The following is a 17,646-nucleotide window of genomic DNA, read 5'->3' as shown; positions in this document are numbered from 1 at the left end:
ATGAAAGGGTAACACACACACACACACACACACACACACACACACACACACACACACAAACATGCCTGTGTCCCTAGGATGTCCCTACAGTCATTACTTTATCCTCTTAGCTAATTCCTGTGATTGACAGGCTCTTGACCCCTTGTGACCTCTTGACCCTACACAGGTACAGATGCGAGTGCAAACCTGGCTGGATGGGGAAACACTGCGAACAGGACAAAGACGAGTGCCAGTCTAACCCCTGCCAGAACGGAGCCATCTGCACCGACGGGCCAAACACCTACAACTGCAGATGCAACCCTGGCTACACAGGTGTGTGCCTTTCCCTTAGACAGAGAGCACATGTTTGACCTTAGCCTCCTGGGGCAAGACGTGACTTCAGCACTATACAATGACTGCTCTCAGCCTCGTGACGACTTGCTGAAATTGTGAGCTAGAAACGCGTTCAAAATAAACACTAACAACGCTTGGGGCTTTCCTCTAAGATTGAGGAAAATCAAAATGTCCAAAAATCATGAACTTTGACAAATTCATTGAAAGTTTTAGAAAAGTCATAAAATTAGATTTTGTTGTATGTAGGTCTAATTATGTAATTGTACTCCTCCAAGGATAATGTTGTGTCCTGCAGTGAATTGTGTGAATTTCTCCGGTGTGATAAGAGTTTACACTTGAATTTCCATAGCCCAATTAGCCTATTTGAAAAGGAGTGGAAAAGGTTGTTGAATTTTCAATCAATACATAGGCCCAACCAGTGGAGTAAATTACCCAATTTTGTGTACTTGTATGTTGTGAAATGTCATGGAAATTTCATTAAGGATCCTTGGAAAGTTTTGAAATGTTGTTAATGGGTGGGAACCCTGCACACAGCACTTGTAGTTTTAGAGGATCCATTCCCCTGGCCTTCGAGCCCTACTTTCAGGCTTTTTTATAGCTCAGTGAAGCTGCCATTGATGCTGTAATCCGTACCAGCCCACTGTTAGCCCACGTGTCACCATTGTTGTTTTTCCAGACATGTGCATTCACACATACGTCTGACTCCATTAGACCATAACTCAGAGGGCAAAAAATAACCACCCTCGGTGGGGTCAAAGTGTTAGTGAGTGACCCGTCCTATTCCTTCATCAGGTATGAACTGCCAGATCAACGTGGACGAGTGCGAATCCAGTCCCTGCCTCAACCAGGGCAACTGCGTGGACTCTGTCAACGGCTACACCTGCGACTGCCCACTGCCCTACACAGGTGAGGGAGGCTGTAGTGACGCGTGTTGTATTTAGCTGGGAGACTCATATGACCTGACCCTTAACCTTTCTTTTGTGATTTTTGGTGATGAATGTGCAAATTCCTAACTGTTAGTTGTAGAAGTACTTCATATACAGGTTTATTACCCTGGTGGTCTTTCCATTGTGATTTTCTTTTTTGTCCACCTGACTCTGTAACTCTGTCTGTAACCCATAGGTGAACACTGTGAGACAGAGTTGGCTCCCTGTGAGTCGATGCCCTGCCAGAGAGGGGGAGAGTGCCAGCCCTCCCTCGACTACACCTCCTACACCTGCCGATGTCCCAAAGAATGGCAAGGTGTGTGTGTTAGCTAGTTTGCATACAAGCATGTGTATCTGTGTGTTTGTCTGTGTGTGTGTGTGTGTGTTAGCTAGTTTGCATGCAAGTGTGTGTGTGTGTGTGTGTGTGTGTGTGTGTGTGTGTGTGCGTGTGCGCGTGCGCGCGCGCGTGCATTAGTCAGGTAGTTTACGTGTGTGTGTGTGTGTGTGTGTGTGTGTGTGTGTGTGTTGTGTTAGTTAGCTAGTTTACATGCAAGTGTGTGTGTGTGTGCTCTGGACAAACAGCCAATGTGACTCTCTGTGTGTTTGTGCATGCATGACACATACATACATACCCAGACAAAATAACAGCACTTAGATGAAATCAGTTGTCTACCATCACCACATTGTGTTCTGTGATGATGTGTTTTCTAATGCATTGGAGTTGTGCTTGGCAGGTCCCCAGTGCACAGAGGATGTGGACGAGTGCCGTAAGAATCCATGTCAGAACCGCGGCCGCTGCCAGAACACTCCCGGCAACTACGTGTGCAAGTGCCAGCCTGGCTACGGTGGCCTCAACTGCCAGAAAAACATTGACGATTGCAGTCCCAGTGAGTACAGCTGCCTTCTGCCACTTCCTTTATGCATTCCTCTCTTTCATTATATTACCTCTCTTCCTCATATGACCTACCTTTATCAGCCCGCCTCTCTTTCATTCCCTGTGTGCCTGTGTTTCTGGCTTTCGTCTTTGTCTCGTTCACACGTGCTTCAACTGGCCTAACTTAAGATGTGTGACTGATGACTTTGTTCCTCAGAATTTCTTTTCATGAATACGTATTCTCACATTCTTTCTCTCTCTCTCTCTCTCTCTCTCTCACTCTCTCTCTCTCTCTCTGTCTCTGTCTGTCTCTCTCTCTTTTTCTCTCTCTCTCTGTCTGTCTCTTTCTTTTGGACTCTCTCAGATCCCTGCCTGAATGGAGGCACCTGCGTTGACAAAGTGGGACGCTACTCATGCGATTGCCTGTCCGGTTTTATTGGTGACCGTTGCGAGGAGGAGGTGGACGAGTGTTCCAGCTCCCCGTGTCGTCATGGCGGCAAGTGCAAGGACCACGTCGATAGCTACGTGTGTGAGTGCCAGATGGGCTTCCACGGCCAGAACTGTGAGCACAGCATCCCACAGTGCTCTGAGAGGTAAAATATCAAACTCACTCTCTCTCGCTCTCTCTCTCTCTCTCTCTCTCTCTCTCTCTCTCTCTCTCTCTGTGTTGCCCTCTGTTTGTGTCTGTTATCGTCTCTTCTCTCTCTTGTGCGTCTGTCTCAAGACTCTCAGGAGTGTATTTTCACTTTTTCCGCCCCGTTTTGTTTACTCTAAGGTCACAGTAAACAGGAACAAAGTTAAGAAATATGTGCATGGATTTTCTGGCTGTGCACTAGTGTCACATTGAGATGAGTAAATTATTACGCTAGTCGACTGCCTGTCTCACCCTCCATGTCTCTCGTTTGTCTCCCTTTCTCTCTCTCTCTCTCTCCCTTTCTCTCTCTCTCTCTCTCTTTCTCTCTCTCTCTCTTTTTCTCTCTCTCTCAGCTCCTGCCTGAATAACGGCACCTGTGTGGACGGGGTCAACTCCTACAAGTGCCACTGCCGGTCGGGCTTCAATGGTCACTACTGCGAGAAGGAGATCAACGAGTGCGAGAGCCTGCCCTGCAAAAATGGCGGCACCTGCACCGACCGACTGGGCGAATACCGCTGCACCTGCCCCGTGGAGTTCACCGGCACCAACTGCCAGGTATTGACGGCAAGAGAGACTTCAGGCTCAGAGCCGATGAAGTCAGCTGTGCCAAACCATACCACACACGGCTGGCCAAGCATTTCACACAACCTATCGAGAATATTCAGAATCGCTCTGTACCACTAAGACGTTCTAATTTATATCGATGGCAGCCTCTTTCTTCTTCCTGGTCAGCTTGTTCCTGTGTGAACTAGAAAGCAGCAACCCCAAACCAGACCAACCTTGTGTTTCCCTCTGTTCTTCTGCCGCAGTTCATGGCCGAGCTGTGCGGCCAGATCGTGTGCCAGCACGGCGGGATGTGCTCCCAGACGGGGACGACGTGGCGCTGCAGCTGTTCTGAGGGCTGGTCGGGGGTCTACTGCGACGTGCCCAACATCTCGTGCCAGGCCATCGCTGCCCAGAGAGGTGATGCTGGTTTCCCCCTTTGCTGCACAAGTCGTTATTGTGTGCACAGATGTTTTTTTTTTTTCTTCAGCGCAGGCCTGATCCGTCACCATGTTGTAGGCAGGGCCTTGGACCAGGTGTCAATGGTGTTATTCTTGGTCCTTTTCACAGGAACCTCGGTGGATAAGGTGTGCCAGCATGCCGGGCGCTGCGAGGACACGGGCAAGACGCACCTCTGCCACTGCCAGGAGGGCTACATCGGCAGCTACTGCGAGAAAGAGGTGGACGAGTGCCTGTCCAACCCCTGCCGCAATGGCGCCACCTGCAGCGACTACCAGGGTGCTTACACGTGTGGGGTAAGGACATGCAAAGCATCAGATTCTGACCTCATGATTGGCTGCAGAGATGTTTTATGAAGTACCAAACAGACCGGACGTCGAAATTGGGAAGTTGTAGTTTTAAAGGTTTAAAAGAAGGGCAACAAGGGACCTCCTTAATGCCCGTTCTCTTCATATTTCAGTGCAAAGATGGCTTCCAGGGAGTGCACTGTGAGTACGATGTGAACGAGTGCCAGTCACACCCCTGCCACAATGGGGGCACCTGCCACAACCTGGTCAACCACTTCATATGCTCCTGCCCACCGGGCACACGAGGTGGGTAGCTGGTGGAGGACTGTCCAGTCTAAGTCTCCCTGTTTTGCAGAATAATGAACTGATGGATCAGTATTGTGGTACCATTTTCATGGTACCTCCAGGCTTAGTGATTTAATAGTCTGTAATGTAATAAGTTCAAGTTAATGTATTTGGGTAAGGTTAAGGTATTTGGCAGATGCTTTTAGAACTGAATATTAACAACAGTCAGAAATAAAGAATTACACATTATATCATAACACGCATGGATACATACAATAACGTAATAATGTATAACACTATTAAATTGATAGTAATATGTAAAAGTTTCTTCAAATGCTAGGGGTTTTCCTCTCTCACTTCTTCTCCCAACCTTGTTCGGTGTCTCACAGGAACGCAGTGTGAGGAGAACCTGGACGACTGTGCCTCAGACAAAGGCCCGCGCTGCAAGAACAACGGCCAGTGTGTGGACGGCATCGGGCGCTACACGTGCTCGTGCCCGCCGGGCTTCACCGGGGAGCACTGCGAAGGCGACATCAACGAGTGCCTGTCCCGGCCGTGCCACGCGCCCGGGAGCCTCGACTGCGTGCAGCTGGCTAATGACTACCAGTGCCGCTGCCGCCTGGGCTACACAGGTACATCAGGATCCTCACGCACCTCTGACAACAGGGCTCACTGGGTCTATTGGTTATAACGCCGACTCCTGTACAGTTTTTCAACATGGACTCATTACAATGAATTCATTAAAAATGGGGCTGAAGGTGAATGTGGGAAAAGCTTGTTTTAATCAGAATTGGCATAGATGGCAGCAGAACGTCATTTCACTATATTTCTTGAATTCTGTACTTGCACTGTCCATGAACCAAATCCATTGCTGAGGAGTGATGTCATCTGACCTCATGACCTCACCTGTCTCTCTGGGTTCCTTGCCCTAACAGGTCGGCACTGTGAGTCTGTGGTGGACCTGTGTCAGTCCAAACCATGCCACAACCACGGCGTGTGCTCTATGAACATGAGCTCTGGCCACGGCTACACCTGTGCCTGTCAACCAGTGAGTTTGCCCTTCTACACACACACTCACTCACTCACTTTCATTCCTCTCTCTCTCTCTCTCTGTCCTTCCCCCTCTCCCTCTCTTCTTTCGTTCCTCATGAGTCTTCTGCACATGCTCAGTCACGTCTCCTCTATTTTCTGACTTAACTTTTATTTGTTTTGCATAAATGTGTCCCAACTTCCAGTGTGCTTTTGTGCTTTTAACATCCAGTTTATAGTCTGCTCTATTTGTTAGCCTTGATCGGGGGTTTCCAATGTGCTGCATGCTCACTAATGTGTTGTTATTGTATGGATTTAAGGATTACTTATTTCTCCTGTGACTAAGTGTGTGTCCGTTTGTGTATGTGTGCATTCTCTGCTAACATTGTCACGATGTCAGAGGAACAATAACAACATGGTTGTTGAGACTTTTCTTACCGTCTTCTAACTGCTTCTTATTCTCCTCATGCTTGCATCAAAGAGGTTGAAACAACATAGCTGAGGTATGCCTGCTTTGGAGGGACCTATCTGTCCTTACTCTGGATTGAACTTAAACTAGAGACCTAGTGTTGTATCGCAATATGTCCCTCCATGTGTTTGAGTCAGTGAAAAGGATAGGTTTCACTGCAGATGTTAGAGGAAGACTCTTATCTATGTGTTTTGCTTCTCAGGGCTTCAGTGGCTTCAACTGTGGTGAATTTGAGGGCTACAGCTGTGCCAACCTGCGTTGCCAGAATGGCGGCACATGCCAGGGGTCCGGCGGCAACCCCCAGTGCCACTGCCCGCCTGGCTTTGGTGGCGGACGCTGCGAGATCGTCCAGAACTGCCCCTGCCACAACGGCGGTTTGTGCGTGCCTGACCCGCAGAACCGCCATCAGGTGACCTGCCGCTGCCCGCCGCCCTTCCAGGGCAGGCACTGCGAGAGGCTGGCCAGCCTGCCCACCCCATCAGCCAGGCCCTCCTGCCCCTACGTGCAGTGTGAGCAGACGGCCGGGGACGGCGTGTGCGACCCGCAGTGCAAGAACCAGGAGTGCTCATGGGACGGAGGCGACTGCTCACTGCACTGGCCCAAGCCCTGGGAGAATTGCACGGCGAACGTCCACTGCTGGGACCTCTTTGGCAACGAGCGCTGCGACCCTGAGTGCGACAACGCAGGCTGCCTCTTTGACAACTTTGAGTGCCAGGGCACCTCGCCCTCACCTAGCCCGTGCAAGTAAGTGTGGTAGTGTAGGTCCTCTATATCCTAGGCGTAAAGATGCACAATAAGTATACATACGTTATATTCAGGTTGTATACAGTTGCAGACAGTATTCAAGCAGTAAGTAAAATTATATACCCAGAATATTCTGTGGGCACAGATGTCACTGTCGTAAACCCTCAGAATTTATCATATCAAACAAGGTACTAAATTAAGCTACCCTAGATTATTCTCTTATTTTCTCTCTCTCAAAACATGAGATCTAGAAAGGACATCATGTCAGCTAATGGAATTCATAAATCTTTGTTACTCTCACCTCTCTATCTGTCTCTTTTCTACTTCTCTCGTTCTCTCTTTTTCCTGATCACCTCTCTGACTTCCTGATCGCTCCCAGGTACGACAAATACTGCGCGGACCACTACGCCAACGGCCACTGCAACCAGGGATGCAATACAGAGGCGTGCGGCTGGGATGGGCTGGACTGCTCGGGCGACGTCCCGGCCAAGATGGCGGACGGCGCGCTGGTGATCGTGGTGCTACTGCAGCCCAACGAGCTCAAGCGCGACCTGAAGGGCTTCCTGCGCACGCTCAGCACCTTGCTCCGCACCAACATACGTGTCAGGATGGACGACCAGGAGAACCCCATGATCTTCCCCTACTACGGCGACGATAAGGACGATGGCGGCGGCGGGGAAGCCACCATGAAGCGGCGGGGCAAGAGGGAGGTGAAGAAGGATGCCATCGGGTAAGAGCACCCCCCCCTCAGCACGTGTTCACCCAGTTATGACTCAGTGGTGTGCCTGATGCTGCAGTTGTCATCGGAAAGCTAACCTGTCTGTCTGGTATTTTTCCTGCAGCTCTAAGGTGTACCTGGAGATCGACAACCGCCAGTGCGCGCTGAACTCCAAAGAGTGCTTCTCCAGCACGGACCTGGCCGCGTCCTTCATCGCAGCGGAGTACCTGAAGTCCGGCCTGCCATACCCCATCTACTCCGTCAGCAGTAAGTTCCTTAATCCTTAGATTGCTTTCAAAAACGTCCTCCAAAGCCTCACGCACAAGAGAGTTCTCTTCTCTTTTCCTTTCCTTTTTTTTTTTTCTTCCCCCAACACTTGTCATGTTGGTTGGTATATGTGCTGAGTCATGTTCCATGTGTTCTGACTCGACTTGTCTCATCTTGTCTCGTCTCCTAGGTGATCACACACCGTCGGCCCACCCGCCGCAGTGGCTGTACCTGTGCGCGGTGGCCGCGGCCATCATCCTGGTGATCCTGGTGCTGGGCGTCCTGGCGGCCAAGAGGAAGCGCAAGCACGGCATCCTGTGGCTCCCCGACGGCTTCCTGCCCAAGAACAACAGCAAGCGGCGCGAGCCCGTGGGCCAGGACGACTTCAGCCTCAAGTGAGTCCCTGTCAGAAACGCACACCGCTCTATACACACTTACATACAGGTATGCAGGCAGACATGCATGTACAGACAGTGACATGCACAGTATAGATTTGGTGGGTGGGCTTTATTTTGTGATATATGTGTAGAGCACAAATTTTGATTTGATATTTATAATTTAGTCATTATACAAAATATATAATACATAATACATACCATATGGTATATAGTGCTGTTATATATTATATAGTGTGAAACCCCAAATCCAGACCTTTCAGGCACTATCATCTGTCATGCTGCGATGCGGTTACTCTACACACACACACACACACACACACACACACACACACACACACACACACACACACACACACACACACACGCACACATATACTCACACACTCATGCACACACTCATGCACACACACACAGTACTACCAGACTCGCGTCTTTACTTTTCTAACTCCTCCAACCTCCCCACTGCAGGAACATGCAGAAACCACAGGATGGAGTCCTGATGGACCAGAGTCAGCGCTGGCCAGAGGAGGAGCATCCACCCAAAAAGCCCAGGGTGAGTCCCTCAGTGCCTGTCAGCTAGGCCACGTCTACTCCAGCAAGCAGCCATGTGTACCCCTACAGTGGTTGCCTCCATGTCTGACCTCCCTCTCTATCCTCCTCCCTAGATGACTGCTCCTCAGATGGAGGACAAGCCCTTGTTGCCCATGGACAACGCTGTGGACAGGCGAGAGTGGACGCTGCAGCACCGCAAGGCCGCGGACATCACCCTCACACCCCCACAGGCCGACCTGGATATGGACCTGGGCCTGGACGTCAATGTTAAAGGACCAGGTACTGTAATGATCACGGACAGTTGTCTGCCCCGTATCATGTTAGCACGTACCCAGGCATGTTGTTGGCTTTCACAGATCACAGAAGAAAGGTATCATCATGTTTTAAGTTGTGATTTAAAATGGTGCAGTATAATATTACTTTAGCCCCAATTCATTTTCTGGTCATATTATTATACTATTATTACAATGTTTACTCATGATAAACTTATAAAAAGAATCATTTTTTATTTTACGATAATTTCATAATCTGTAGAACCTGTTTTATCAAACTGGATGAGGGATAAGTCTTTTATACTGGAATAATTCTGCTCATTAGAAAGTTTCACTCATGTGAGCTTCTCCTTTGTTCCTGTGCGTCTCCTACAGACGGCTTCACCCCTCTGATGCTGGCATCGTTACGCACCAGCGGTATGGAATGCAACAGCGTCCTGGACGAGGAGGAGGAGAGCGGCGCCGACGAAACCCTCGGCTCTAACGCCATCAGCGACCTGATCACTCAGGGCGCCACGCTCATGGCGCAGACGGACCGCACCGGAGAGACAGCGCTGCACCTGGCTGCTCGATATGCCCGGGCCGATGCCGCCAAGAGGCTGCTGGACGCCGGCGCCGACCCCAATGCCCACGACAACATGGGCCGCACACCGCTGCATGCCGCTGTGGCAGCTGATGCACAGGGAGTCTTCCAGGTGCGGGGCCACACCCCTCTTCCCTTTTATGTGTACTGTGTGATTAAGATTAAGATTATCGTCCCACATAGTAGTACATTTGGTTTTGACTTCCACCTATACAAAAGCATACATTGGACAGAAGAACTAAAGGAGTACAACCAAAAACATATAGTATTGGGTGCAGTAAGTATGTTAATAAATAATTAGATTACAGTATGTGTACCAAGCCCTCACTCAGGTCCCCTCTAGATGTGACCATCAGTACCAGTTATTCTGTCTGCATCTCTGCGTCTCTTTTTGACTGGGTGGACATGTGACTGAGAAGTGCGGCTTCATAGTGCCAGAAGCGTGTTAGGCTTTTCAGATGTACTCTATTACTTGGATAGATATGAACTGAGTTTGGGGAGGGAAAGGGGGGGGGGTTCAACCCGATGTTCTTTTGTATTCCTCTTGTTTAAAGTCCACCATGTTTAAACTAGCTTATATGACTGGTGTATTTCTTCTCTCCAGATCCTGATCCGTAACCGTGCAACTGAGCTTGATGCCCGCATGAACGATGGCACCACGCCCCTCATCCTGGCAGCGCGCCTTGCCGTGGAGGGCATGGTAGAGGAACTGGTGCACTGCCACGCTGACGTCAACGCCGTGGACGATCATGGTAAGCTATTCTCTCTCTGTCTCTCTCTCTCTCCCTCTCTCTTTCTCTCTCTCTCTCTCTCTCTCTCTCTCTCTCTCTCTCTCTGTCTATCTATCTATCTATCTATCTCTCTCTCTCTCTCTCTCTCTGTGTCTGTCTGTCTTTTTTCCTGGCTGTCTGTTCCTTTCTCTGGCTTTCATCTTGGTCAGCACCCTGATGTCACATCTTGTCTTGTCTGTCCCCTGCGGTCCTTTCAGGCAAGTCTGCTCTGCACTGGGCAGCCGCAGTCAACAACGTGGAGGCTGTTCTGGTGTTGCTGAAGAATGGAGCCAACCGAGACATGCAGGACAACAAGGTGAGCTTCCAGGTTCACTGTAAGGCTTCAGCGTCACCTGCCTGCTGGTTCATTTTCTGCTCCCATTCCCATAGGCCTGAGATATGTTTATGGTAGCAAAAATGGGTCTGCCTCTGATTTTTCAGCTATTTTTTAAACCTAGAGAAATGAAAACAGATGTTTTCCGAAGAGCTTGTTATTGGAGAGTTAGAGCCTGTCAGAATTGCTGAGTAGAAGCGTGCGTTGTTGGAAAAGCCTGTGCTTTCTAGTTGTTCAGTCAGTCAAGGAGTCCATGTCCACACCATTTTTTTTAGACCTCACAAGGCTCTCACAAACTGTTTGCCTGCAGGTGTTCCAGGTGTGAGCGCGAGCACTCATGTCTCTCTCTCTCATGTCTCTCTCTCTCCTGCTGTGTCCATCTCTCAGGAGGAGACTCCTCTGTTCCTGGCGGCACGGGAGGGCAGCTTTGAGGCGGCCCAGGTGCTGCTGGACCACTACTCCAACCGCGACATCACCGACCACCTGGACCGGCTACCGCGCGACACAGCCCAGGAGCGCATGCACCACGACATTGTGCGCCTGCTGGACCAGTACAACCTGGTGCACAGCCCCCACGCTGGCCCCGCTCACCTGGGCGGCGGTAACGGGGGAGGCCACTCCTCCATGGTGTGCGGGGGCGCCGGCGGCTTCATGGGCATGCGGCCCGGCCCACAGGGCAAGAAGAACCGACGGGGAGCGGGCGCCAAGGTGGCTGGGGCTGGTGGAGGACCAGGGGGCGGACCCAAAGAGCTGAAAGACATGAAGGCCAAGCGCAGGAAGAAGCCGGCAGGAGGGGAGGGGCCCGCTGGAGGGGCATCTGTACCCGTAGGAGGAGGAGTCGGGGGTAACGCTGCCGCCGCCGCTGCCGCTGCCGCCGGCAATGCCAAAGGCCCCGGTCTGTCGGAGAGCTCTGTGACCATGTCGCCCGTGGACTCGTTGGAGTCGCCGCACTCGTACGCCGGAGACGCGGCCGCGGCGTCTGGAGCTGCCACGTCGCCGCCGATGATGAGCAGTCCCACGTCCCGTCAGCTGCTGCCCCCCGTCAGCCACATGCTGCCCGGCCAGCAGCAGGGCTGGGTGGGCCTGGCCAAGCAATGTGGCTACGGCGGGGGGCCCATGTTCGGCACCATGCCCCACCAGATGGGCGCCTCGCACCACGGCCTGTCCCAGCACCACAGCCCGGGCATGCTCACGCCCATGAATATCACCATGAGCCGCGAGCAGCTGCCGCCCATCGTCACCTTCCAGATGATGCCGGGCGGAGGCCAGGCCCTGCTGAAGCAGCCCCAGATGCAAGGGCAGATGCAGGGCCAGGGTCAGAGCCACCCCCAGCAGGGCTCGGCCCGCCTGCACTGCACCCAGATGTACCCGATGCCTGACGCGGGGCTGTCGCACAACATGGCCCACAACATGTCCCACCCCCACTCGCACAACCACTCGATGGCCATGGGCATGGTGGAGGGGCAGGGCCGCCAGCTGCCCCCGTACCAGCCGCTGCAGAGCCCCGTTGATAAGTATCCCACGCCGCCCTCGCAGCACAGCTACGCCACCACCGGCTCCGAGGGCACCACGCCCGGGCACCCTACGCAGCCCCCCAGCGAGCACCCCTACCTCACCCCGTCGCCCGAGTCCCCCGACCCCTGGTCCTCGTCCTCGCCCCACTCCAACTCGGACTGGTCGGATGTCACCACCAGCCCCACGCCGCTGGGGAACGCGCACGCGCTGGTCCCAGCCTGCCACACACACATTCCAGAGCAAGGGCAGCTGCAGCCGCCTGCGCAGCCGCAGACACCACAGGCCCAGCAGCCACAGCGCAGCAGCATCTACGCCTGAGACTCCAGACTGCTCGCTGGTGGAAACTACAGTGTTTTCGATCGTTTTTATTAAAGAAAAATTCCTTGTCTTAATCTTATATCCACTAGTTACTGCCTTTCCCATGTCTATTTTTTTCAGTGCTTTTTTTTTTTGCTATGCACTTCAGTATTGGTAGTGTGTGTGTATGTGTGTGTGTATATATAGTTACTGAGTCTCTTTTAATACTGCCTCAATGTGCCCAAGTAAAACATTTAAAATGTATTTAGTACACCAGGTAGGATTACAATGTGTCATCAGTTCAGTCAGGTCCAACACATACAGGCCTGCAGGACAGCAGAAACAATCATGGCAAAAAGGAGTGAAGATTGATAACGGCTGAAAACGACGGCTGGACGAATTAGGCTTGGAAATGTACACACCGTGACCACGATCAGAAGGAGATTGTGTCATCTAAGGACAGTGATATATCTGTGGCTGCCAAAACAAGGGACGCTTTCTACTGGCCTTGGCGGGCTGTATTTTTATTCTTTTTAAACTTGTGCTTTATACATTTTGAAGGATATTTGGTGAACAAAAGCTTTTCTTTCATCTTCGTTTTTGTAACGTCTAAGTCAAATGTGCTAGTGCTTATTTGTGTACTCTGTCTTTGTTAATTTAATGATTTTATGTCTCTTTTTTTGTATGATGGGTCAACCTGCTTTTGGAGAGCTGTTATCTTGAAGCTTAAACTGCCTTCTCAACAGATAGAATCTGTATGGTGATATGTGGTTTGGTCAAGGGTGAAATGAGATTAAGCTCAAAAGAGCGTCCACGAGGAAGAGTGCACACAAAAACTGCAGCATACAGGCACAGCTGTTGAAGGTGTGGTTCTAAGCTTAACTGTGGTGTAAATAGGTTGAACTTCATGTTTCCTGTATTTTATATGTACACACACACACACACACACACGTATATATGTGTTTGTGTGTGTGTGTGTGTGTGTGTGTGTGTTATATCACTCAAAATGTTCTGGCATCTCTGTTACTGTGTATCTGTGTAGGCTGCATGTTAGAAAAATGGTCATGGTCACCAGGACCTTAATACGAGTCCTGATGGAGAAATGAGTATCTTGTTTTGGCAGTGGTAATGCATCATGGGATTTGTTATGGTGAATTGCTTAGTTATTTGAGATTTTGCAATTGGCTTCTGAGTATTTTAACAAGGTGGTCGGGGAAATAGCTTAAGAGAACTAAGTAGTGGCAAACATGGTGCAGGTGTGAGTTGAGGGGTTTCTCTGGAGGCAGTGCTGAAATGTAAGTCATGACAACTGGAAGAAATGGTAGCCATCTTAGTATTGTCCCACAAGAGAGTCTATGCCAAAGGCACCGTGCCTTCTTACGAACACCATTATTGTAATTACTGTTACTGTTCATGTATACTATCTCTTTATTTTCTTAATTTCTGAAATCGTGGTTGTTCTCCCAAATCATTAAGTCTTCTCTCTGTTCATCCACTATAGTGTGCACCTATTTTACACACTTTCGATTTTTTTTGAAGATATTGTTCTTAAAGATTTAGTTGTACTACGGGGAGTTCTACACTCTTCGTGGTGTATCCTTTTCGGAGTTTGTCCTTGTTACACTGTACAATCAGTTTTTCTTCTTTGCACAGCACAGCACACCAGCAACCTGTAGACCAAATGGGCATAACAACCAAAATCCTGTCAATACAAACCCAGAAAAAGTGATTGTAGTTGCTACAAGTATTTTGTGTTTTCTCTTGTGGGTCAACGTTGATTTGAATGAACTGTGTAATGTTCTGTGTTTTTTTTTTTTTTTTTTTTTACAAACGAGAGGGTCAGTGTTAATATTTCTACCCAAAGCTAACACACAAACACATATTTGTCAAGGCAGACTCATCACCATAGAGTAAATGCATACATACGGTACACAGGGAACAGTCTTAACTCTGCCTGCCCCGCTTAGGAGAGGACAGCAGAGCAAAACAATGGGTAAAAAAAAGATAGCATTACATTTTTAGTCTTATCGTTTATACATGGCATATTTCTGCCACAGTTTGCTTTCAGTAGGTCAAATCATATAGCTTGAAAGGCATGTGTGTAAACGAAACTCAACTAACGCCTACACATCCTCTCTATGGCACTTATGCTTGGTTGCTTTAATGGTGTCAAAATGTGCTGACTTTTATCTCTGTGTGCCTTTAGGACTCCTGGTCCTCCAATCCCAATCCCCAGCAGGGCTCAAAGAGCATGGTGTTTTCACTTAAATATTATGCAAGGCTTTTGTTTTTTTCATGCTGTAAATAAACTTTTTAAAGATGTTCAGTGAACCTTGTACCTGTTAACCAAATATATTCGGTATATATATAAAGCTATATAAATGTGTATGTCTTATATGAAGTAGATCTCTCTCGTTTGTTCAACAGTCTATGAACCTTGTGAATGATGAACAAGTCCAAAGTAACCAAGCAAGGAAATGATTCGTTTATGTCTGAATCAACCAATAAAGTTGTTAGGATCTACTCAAGCATCTCATCCTCTTCTTGTGCATCTCTATAGCCTTGCATATACACATTGAGCAAATACAATTCAAGTAAGTAAGATAGTGACACCTTTATTGATCTGGAGTTCATAAAGAGCCTCACGGCGGTGCCAGAAATATATTGATAATAAATGTGGCTCTCTCAGAACTGAATGGGTTCTTTATGGCATCTATACAGCCTATTTTTACAAATGGTACCAGCTTGCCTTTCAAACTGGGCTTTGGTAAATTCCTTAGAGCATCAAAGCTTCTGGGGTGACCTTAGTTTTGCTGGAGAATACATATTTACTACATTTATAAAAAGTGCGACCAGAGCATGAAACATGTATGCCGCAAAATCAAGCAAGTTTGCTTGACAATGACAGTCGATGGCAACTTTGTGTTCCTGCTGTACATGTATCCCTATACTGGTTGTTTTACTATCTGATAGGCTCACACTATATCTTAAGACAAGACCTAAGATTAATTTGATGCACATGCCAATTATAGTTTGTGTACATGAATGACAAGAGAGCATGCATGAAAGGACAAGCCTAATCATTTAAAAGCTTTCAGATTTGGTCTAACAGACCTAGATAGGCCTGTAGCCTAAATGGAAGACTGCAACTTTAATATATGTACGTAAGAACCGAAATAGACAAATGTGGTTGGTAGGTTTAACACTTAGAATGTGTTCTAGTCAAAAATGACCGCTTTGAAACTTCAGACTTTAATACAAATCTTTCCTTTCATATTAACTCACGAGGATTCATGGTCCTTCACCCTACCTACTTGAAGGGAAAAAATTAATCATAGTAAGATTCATACAGTTTTTTTTCAAATAATTTATATTGTCACATTTGTTGTGTCTCTGGTCCAAAATGACCAGACCTTTGACATGAATGTCCAGGACTAATACTTGGTCAAATGGTAAAGTTGCCAGATGTCACAGTTAATGCAGTCGTTTGATGTTGAAAATGTGTTGCTAAGCGTGTCATAAATGTGTGTCATTTTTGCATCCGGGGCTTGCTGCAGGAGGGGCCGAGGGAGAACGTTCTTCTCAGCTCTCTGGTGGCAGGCAGCCCTGGACAAGGCTGAGTGAGTTGAGCTGCCGACCAGGCAAGCTGTTGAGGACCTGTGCCAGTGCAGCTGCGAGGGGTTTGAGGCGACCTAGAGAAGCCAGCTGCGTGTGTGCGCTCCTGGAGCAGTGCACATCTTGGTGGCTCGAAACAAAGACTGCACACGCACCAGCCTGGTCCAGTATGACATCAACACTGGAGATGCCTGCGTCATACCACAGACGTTTCATCCACATCCCGTAGCCAGCCCGCTACACCACCTGACCCTGAAGGGACAACTGTTCCGGTGGGGTGAAGACTGTACAGCTGCCTCTGACTGGCTCCAGGCAGCGCTCAGCAAGACTCCCGTGCTGGCCTTAACCCTCCTAATATCTTTAGGGTCAATTTGAACCCTTTCAATGTTTAACATCCCTAAATAAATGAAAGACATTATTTTTTTTGCTTCATATTTATTGACTTCTCCTAATTTAATGGGGACAACTGTGTAAACATAAAATGAACATGATGACATGTTTGCAATGTCCTGTACGCATGCTGTACGCATCGGTGTTCTTTGGGGTCAATTTGACCCCAGGCTGTTTTAGAAGTATAAAACATATAAGAAATATCAACATTTTACACACATTGTTATTAATCTTGATAACAGATTTTTTTTTTATTCCAAATGTTATAGATAACAACAATATGTACTTTGAAATAATATAAAGCCATGGAAACACCAAAAAGATATCTCTTTCCAATTTTAAGTCAATCAGTGAGATTTTATGGTGTATTTCTCCATAGTCGCGTAACAGGTACTCTGGATGTACAAGGGGGGTGGGTGGGGGGGTTGTTTTATTTAAAGGGATATTTAGGTAGTCAAATTGACCCCAAGGATAAAAGATGTTTGAAGGTAACAGGCCGAAATATGCTTCTACAACTGCGTTAAAGGTTACTCTACCCACGGTGACCATTCAACCTCGACACAGATGCCGGTTAGGTGGGTCTTGTGCAGTGATGTCCTAGGAGGGAGAGCACAGTGAGCAGTGATTGCCTACTTCAGCCACTCACTCAGCTGGTCAGAGAGAAACTACTGTGTCATCCATCAAGAGCTGCTGGCTGTGATCCTGGGAATTTGCCAGTTCAGAGCTGATCTCTATGGAAGACGGTTCCTGCTACACATTGATCATGCTTCTCCCACCTGGCTGCTGTACTTCAGAGGGCCAGCTGACTTAGTGGCTTGAGACTCTACAGTATTATGACTGAGATTCGACACTGAACTGGTCGTCTCCAGGCCAACGCAGACGCCCTGTCCTGGCAGCCGTGTGAGGAGGGGCAGTGTCGGCATTGCCAACACAGAGAGATTCGAGATGCAGCGGTTCTGGTCAGAGGAAAAGCCTTACTCTAGCTCATCACTTCAACAGTCTCTATGCATTTCCCTTACTTTGAATAAAGTAGCACAACATCATTAAAAGGAGACTTAAAACTACAAATTATATGTAATTGTTAAAAAAAGGTGTCATAAAGACAATTACTTGCATCTTTAGCAAGGTATAAATCAAAATATATCAAAATCAAAATAGATTAAAAAGACTATTATTAACACTTATGTCACGCCGGTCAACTCTGAACCACAGCAATGCGATTTAAGATAACGTGCATGCACGTGACATTGTATACACACCAGAGAATGTTTAATAGAAAGACGGGTTCTGATACACAAGGCTGACATTTTCTGTCACATGAGACTCACACACAATCGTTTCGCTGATTGTTT

At 48.4% G+C, this 17,646-nt stretch overlaps 1 protein-coding gene across 1 annotated transcript in view; it reads left to right on the top strand.

Moving 5' to 3' along the window:
* Window positions 1-14,812, top strand: part of notch2 (notch receptor 2) — a 44,209-nt gene extending 29,397 nt beyond the window's left edge. The window contains exons 14-34 of the mRNA XM_031575231.2: window positions 167-312; window positions 1,126-1,239; window positions 1,456-1,575; window positions 1,994-2,146; window positions 2,498-2,726; window positions 3,121-3,322; window positions 3,577-3,730; window positions 3,881-4,065; window positions 4,230-4,362; window positions 4,731-4,973; window positions 5,277-5,389; window positions 6,042-6,583; window positions 6,963-7,313; window positions 7,426-7,568; window positions 7,759-7,963; window positions 8,435-8,519; window positions 8,632-8,797; window positions 9,166-9,485; window positions 9,978-10,125; window positions 10,362-10,459; window positions 10,865-14,812. Of these exons, the coding sequence (XP_031431091.1) occupies window positions 167-312; window positions 1,126-1,239; window positions 1,456-1,575; window positions 1,994-2,146; window positions 2,498-2,726; window positions 3,121-3,322; window positions 3,577-3,730; window positions 3,881-4,065; window positions 4,230-4,362; window positions 4,731-4,973; window positions 5,277-5,389; window positions 6,042-6,583; window positions 6,963-7,313; window positions 7,426-7,568; window positions 7,759-7,963; window positions 8,435-8,519; window positions 8,632-8,797; window positions 9,166-9,485; window positions 9,978-10,125; window positions 10,362-10,459; window positions 10,865-12,310 (5,296 nt within the window). The 3' untranslated portion in view covers window positions 12,311-14,812. The remainder of the gene's footprint in view (window positions 1-166; window positions 313-1,125; window positions 1,240-1,455; window positions 1,576-1,993; window positions 2,147-2,497; window positions 2,727-3,120; window positions 3,323-3,576; window positions 3,731-3,880; window positions 4,066-4,229; window positions 4,363-4,730; window positions 4,974-5,276; window positions 5,390-6,041; window positions 6,584-6,962; window positions 7,314-7,425; window positions 7,569-7,758; window positions 7,964-8,434; window positions 8,520-8,631; window positions 8,798-9,165; window positions 9,486-9,977; window positions 10,126-10,361; window positions 10,460-10,864) is intronic.
* Window positions 14,813-17,646: the final 2,834 nt, after the last annotated feature.

Source organism: Clupea harengus, chromosome 10 (assembly GCF_900700415.2).
Source record: "Clupea harengus chromosome 10, Ch_v2.0.2, whole genome shotgun sequence".
In the NCBI taxonomy this organism is placed as follows: Eukaryota; Metazoa; Chordata; class Actinopteri; order Clupeiformes; family Clupeidae; genus Clupea; species Clupea harengus.
The sequence above is the reverse complement of the archived record's forward strand: the minus strand, read 5'-3'. Positions and strand labels throughout refer to the sequence as shown.